Source organism: Echinops telfairi, unplaced genomic scaffold, assembly GCF_000313985.2.
Source record: "Echinops telfairi isolate 266 unplaced genomic scaffold, ASM31398v2 ScPeMD7_31;HRSCAF=116, whole genome shotgun sequence".
Lineage (NCBI taxonomy): Eukaryota > Metazoa > Chordata > Mammalia > Afrosoricida > Tenrecidae > Echinops > Echinops telfairi.
Window position 1 is genome coordinate 8,304,316 of NW_022103928.1, and position 6,000 is coordinate 8,310,315.

The window sequence follows — 6,000 nt, forward strand, 5'->3', positions numbered from 1 at the left end:
AGCGTTACCATCATTTTGTCTTGGAGAGTTCTTCCCATGTGCTCCTTTGGGATTTATTCAGTGCAGATGTCTTCCAGGAGTAAGGGCAAATAAAATGGGAATGGACTTTGGAGTATTTAGTGACAAACAAGTTCATCTCAAAAAAAAAAAAAAAAAAGAGTACGGCTAACTTTTACATCAGCTCTGGGAAATGTGACAGCCTGATGTTCCACTTGGGATCAATCTCACAGGTGATACTCTCAATGGTAAAAGTCCTTTTTTGGGATTAGCCTTAATCAGAGAAAGCCACAGAAGGTTTCATAACCCCAAACTGCATTTAACAATGTTAACCAAGTTGTCATCTTTCATATTTGGAAAAAGTACCCAATTTTTATGACTTCAGAGAGGAACAGTTTTTTATTCGTTACGTGTTTCCTTATTTTGAAGTTCTGTTAACAATTTTGGGTGTATGCTGTGAAACCCATTTGGGAGCTAGTATGCATATTAAAAATTTTTTTTTCCATTTAGTTAATGACCAAAGACTAGACTAAAATGCCAAAGTACAATTCCTTATTTTTGCTTTTTAGAATTTTGCTTTTGGAAGAGACACCCCTAACCACCAGAAGGTCCTCCACAGGGGTGGCAGGTCCAGCTCTTTGGGGGTGGTTTTGCAAATGTGCACTGTTAGGCTGAATTTACTGATGCTTTTGCAGTCTTTTCTTATAGAAAATATAATGTTTTCTCTTTTATACTTGCTGCAGAATGCAGTGCGTCATAATCTTAGCCTTCACAAGTGTTTTGTGCGAGTAGAAAACGTTAAAGGGGCAGTATGGACAGTGGATGAAGTAGAATTCCAAAAACGAAGGCCACAAAAGATCAGTGGGTACGTCCACCATGTTTGAACTTCTTAGCCTAGCTTGGATTGTGCTAACAAGTATAACGTAGAGGCTTTGGCTGCTAGACGGTGCTAGACCAATGAACCGGTTTCACGTTGTCTCAGTTAAGGGAAGCAAAAAAGCATTTCATCCCTCCTGTTTTGTATGCCCACCGGTCCCCCTGCCCTGCTTGCTGGTCTTTGTTGCATCACATGCTAGTAGCTTTTAGGTGGCAATGCATATTAACCCTCACAAACCATTTGCTTATGCTTATTGCATTTTATTTTCTTTTTCCTGTTCCCTGTATTGGATGTCTGTTCTGCCCCCAACCCCGTCTCCTTTTGTTGCCACTTCATCTCCTTTGCTGCTGCTCCTACCCCAGGGTGCCATTCGCACCAACCTCTCACTGCATAAGTGCTTTATCAGAGTAGAGGATGAGTTTGGGTCCTTTTGGACAGTTGATGATGAAGAGTTTAAACGTGGCCGCCATATTCAACGAGGCCGTCCTCGCAAATACTGCCCCGATGAAAACTCTGACGAGCTTGTCACACAGTAAGAGCCTTTACTTGCTTTTGGTTTTTTTTCTGCTGTTGCTTTGGCTTTGCATGGTTGACCCATCCCCTGTAGTTGTGCATTTCACCATGTAGCAGTGCCACGGCTGTCTGCAACGGAATGGAATTGTGTGATTTGTCCATGTAATTCTCCCGCTTCTCTTTGGAACACCAGTGCCTTGAATAATGCTTTTTTGACAACTTCAATGCATATATTGATTGTGTCTCGATTTGGCAGCTTCCGGGTACCCTGAAACTAAAGACTTTTGCGTGACCCACAATTCCTCCACATGAAACAGGGACATTCTTATTTAAAGTTAGACTGTGCATTTAATGGGGTTAACTTCGTTGCTCGCTCAGCATAATAATGTAAATGTAATGAAACAAATGATTAAAATGCTTCAGCCATAGGAAAGAAATTAATAGCAGTGCGTTATACTTCCTTTAAAGGCCACTGATAAGTGGAGGTAATTTCCTACTGGAAGCCACTCCTTTCCTTCGGGCTCCTGCCTGATTGTGTAGTGTGTTGACTCTTGCTAGTCTAGACAGTATCTTGCCTGCATTCAAATATTCCTGACACCCTCCCTTATTGGGATCTACCAGACGGCGGCTTGAATTCCAACTTTCTGTGTCCCGAGGAACGCCCATTCCCAGTCATAAACGGTGCCTTCGGGGTGCTTCTCCAGAGTCACCCTGCCATTTACTCACATAGCCATGCTAGAGCTTAAATCCTGAAGATGCTTAAGAGGCTGGATCCCACCAGCTTGTTCTGGGAAGCCCTGCCATCAGCCTGCTGACCCCACTCCCAGCCTGTTAGTAGTTAGCCAGAAATTTGCACCCACTTTCCACAAATGGCCAGCTTGGTTTCCAGAGGTGTTCCCACAGACCAGACAGAGGGATCAAGCCTGACTTTTCTTGGGGTTAGACATGCGGGTGGGGGAGGGGGGACGCTCTGATTGAGAAGGAGACCAGGAAGCTTGAAAAGAAAACTGAAGCTCAGAGCCGGAGAGTTGATCGCCTTTAACCCTGAGTTTTTATCTTTCTTTTATGCAGTAACCCTTCCCTTATTAAAAACATGCAGAGCGGCCACGCCTACTGCACACCTCTCAATGCGGCGTTACAGGTAAGATTAATGGCCAGCCCGCATATGCAACAGAGGCACACGTCTTCCCCCACGCATTTCAAAATATATTAGCCTCGCTCTAATTAGATATTAAAGTTTAATTCCGTTAAACTTTTTTCTTAAGTGCACAAAGCATCGTGCTCCCTGGAGGCAAACACATCGGGCTGCTTCAGCATTAGCCAGGATGCTTAGCATTTTGAATATTGTGGCAAAAAAATTAAAAGTTCACTTATTAATATTTATCAGCAGTATCATAATTTCCATCCTCTTATTTCAGAATTTCACTTGAGGCAAAAATACCACAAGTGTAATTACTCTAGCACAGCTATTAATGTGTTGGATGATAGGCCACTGCGTCACATGACCTTCTATTGTTCACAGGTTTAAAGAGAAAGCGGAGCATTTTTATTTCTCCTCCCCTTCAAGTCTGTGTTCCCCTCTTTTGTTTGAGGGATCTGGATTTGGTTTGCTTCGGTCAAAGTAAACAATTTGGGTAGGTGTTTCAGATCAACCCTTAGGTTCCAAACAAAATGTTCAAAACACAGATGGCCTGTCTCCTGACACACACCGCCCACTCCTTGTATAACCAGCCTTTCTGGAGGCCGAAAGCTCTGGAGTGGTTGCCTCCCAATGGGGTTTATAAGGCCAGGCCTGGCTTCCAGCATGTCTCCTCTACTCTCAAGTCTAGAAGAACACTCCAGTATCACTTCATTAAAGTGTTCCCCCAACAACCAAAAAAACAGTTGATAGGGTCAGCAGTATCCTGCTCCACCTGTTCTAGAAGCCCAGAGACACTCTGGTAATTACAGAACGGCATATTCTCGGATGGGGTAAACATGTAAATGCTCAACAGCTTGCTAAAAAGGTGGCAGCCATACTCACCACGGGATGAGCCTGTGATCCACTGCTACAAAGAAACATTCTTGAAAACCCTATAAAACAAGCAAAACTCTCTGCCGTCCATTCCGACCCATAGTTGACCCTATAGATCAGTGGTTCTCAACCTTCCTAGTGCCGCAACCCTTTGATACAATTCCTCATGTTGTGGTGACCCCCCAACCATAACATTTTCATTGCTACTTCATAACTCATTTTGCTACTGTTATGAGTCAGGTGACCCCTGTGAAAGGGTAGTTCAACACCCAAATGGGTCGTGACCCACAGGTTGAGAACTGCTGCTCTAGATGGTAGTGTCCCAATCTTATTTGACCTACTGCCCCCTTTTCAGGAGGAGACTAAAAGAACAATACACCGCACCCTCTTGCCAATTAAAAACTGTGATACTATAGTCCGTAACCCAGAATGAAGAATGGGCAGCTGCTTTGGCAGGACTGATGGTGTCCCCACCCCCCGCCAGGGGTGAGTGTCACCCACACTGGGAAATGCTGCAGGAGGGCTCTAAGACTGCACATCTGTATAGGAGCAAACCACCTCGTCTCGGCCATGGAGGGGCCTGGGAGGTTTGAATCTCCAACGTCCTTGAGGTTAGCACCCCAGTGCCCAACCTGGCGCACCACGGTGGCTCCTTGAGCAGCCCCACAGAATAGACTTGGCGGCCACTAACAACAGCTCAAACGGCACCTGTTCTGAAGAGAGCTAGCATTTATAGTTCTGTACTAGGACATAAGTATCTTCAGCAGGGTCAGTGGGACCCCAAAATGGAGTCTTGGCATTTACAGTGGCACATGGCCCTCCAGCGATAGTCTGACTGTGGTACTGATGGGCACTGGGGGAAGAATAGGTAAGAGGAAATAAAGGGGTGGGGAGGAGTGTAAAAACAGGCTCCTGACCAAGGTGTGGTCATGAAAGATGGCTTTGAAATACTCTGGTCTGGGGAACAGGGTGGGATCACGAGGAGGGCCCGGGTTAACTCTCTTTATGAATCAGACCTGTATTTACTGAGCACGTCCCCTCTGCTGAGGTCGCTCCTCAGAGGCTGCAGGCCTCCACAATAGATGGCCCCTCCTTATGTGCAGCTACCGTCCAGAAGCAATTCATGGCACCTACCATTGCAGCCATCATTTATTTATTTTTAGCCCAAATCAAATTTAATCAGAGCAACAACTTTCTGCCTTTCTTTTAATTACTTGTAGTTTACATTGTAACTTTAGAAAAGCAAATGAAAGCTCGCTTAGATGCCGCCACTGTAAATACCACTCATTAGTTACTTATTTTCCCTGGAGTCTTGTGAAGTGTGAATTTAAACCCTGCTCTGTGTGGAGTAGTATTAAGATTACAAGCACATTTTACATTCATGAGGTGGAGGGGGCCAGAGGGAGGCAGTGATCTCGGCACTCTGGATTTTCTTAGTGATGTGACTCATTTTAAGTTTCAACTCTAAACATGTGTTTTGGGCATTCTCTGTGCCCTTTCTGATTTCTTAGAATGGCCCAAAAGGCCTCCCAGCATTGTTCCAAAGATATTTTATGCCTATATGAATCTCAGGAGTCAAACCCGATCCCCATGAATTTGTACACTTATTCGGTCGACAGTTTCACAAGACAGCGTGCTCGTGTGCAGATACAATACAGATTCTACCAGCAGGCTTTCCTTCCCATGATCACCCACTTCCATTTTTCAAGAAAAGTAAAATTGATAATGGAACAATCTCTCTTAAAAAATAGTAGAGCAACTTAACGGATTATGATATACAACATATAAAATAGGACAGCAGAATCCACTACAGAAATAAAACATGGGACTTGAGACAGATTGCATTATGCTCTGAATATGTGAAGTAACTAAGGGTAACCGTGAAGCTTCGTATTTATAGACTGCTCCCACCCCCTTCTCCCTCAAGGATCCTGGAGTGGTTAACACGTGCTGGGAGCCATGGTACTTAACCCAGACTCTGCACCCATTACTAAAACACCTTGTGTGTGTGGCGGGGCGGGGGAGGTGGGGCTGGGAGGAAGCATTTAAGAAGTAGAGGAAAGTTATATGTTTCATCATTGCTACCCTGCACCCTGACTGGCTCATCTCCTCCCCAAAACCTTTCAGTAAGGGGGTGTCCAGTTGCCTACCGATGGGCTTTGAGTCTCCACTCTGCACTCACCCACATTTAAAATGATATGATTTTTTATTCTTTGATGCGTGATACCTGATCTCTTTGACACCTCATGGTCACACAGGCTGGTGTGCTTCTTCCATGTGGGCGTTGTTGCTTCTGAGCTAGATGGCTGCTTGTTTATCTTCAAGCTTTGAGACCCCAGACTCTATATTTTTGATAGCCGGGCACCATCAGCTTTCTTCACCACATTTGCTTATGCACACCTTTGTCTTCAGTGATTGTATCAGGGAGGTGGGCAACCACTGATATGATTTTTAGTTCTTTGATGTCTGATAACTGGTCCCTTCTACACCTCGTGATCAGATAGGCTGGTGTGCTTCTTCCATGTGGGTTTTGATGCTTCTCAGCTAGATGGCCACTTGTTTATCTTCAAGCCTTTAAGACCCCAGATGCTATATTTTT

The 6,000-nt window shown here is 44.6% G+C and overlaps 1 protein-coding gene across 1 annotated transcript in view; it reads left to right on the plus strand.

Moving 5' to 3' along the window:
• Positions 1 to 6,000, plus strand: part of FOXP1 (forkhead box P1) — a 269,188-nt gene that overhangs the window by 253,730 nt on the left and 9,458 nt on the right. Inside the window, exons 13-14 of the mRNA XM_030885576.2 lie at positions 741 to 862; positions 2,459 to 2,528. Coding sequence (XP_030741436.1) covers positions 741 to 862; positions 2,459 to 2,528 — 192 coding nt within the window. The remainder of the gene's footprint in view (positions 1 to 740; positions 863 to 2,458; positions 2,529 to 6,000) is intronic.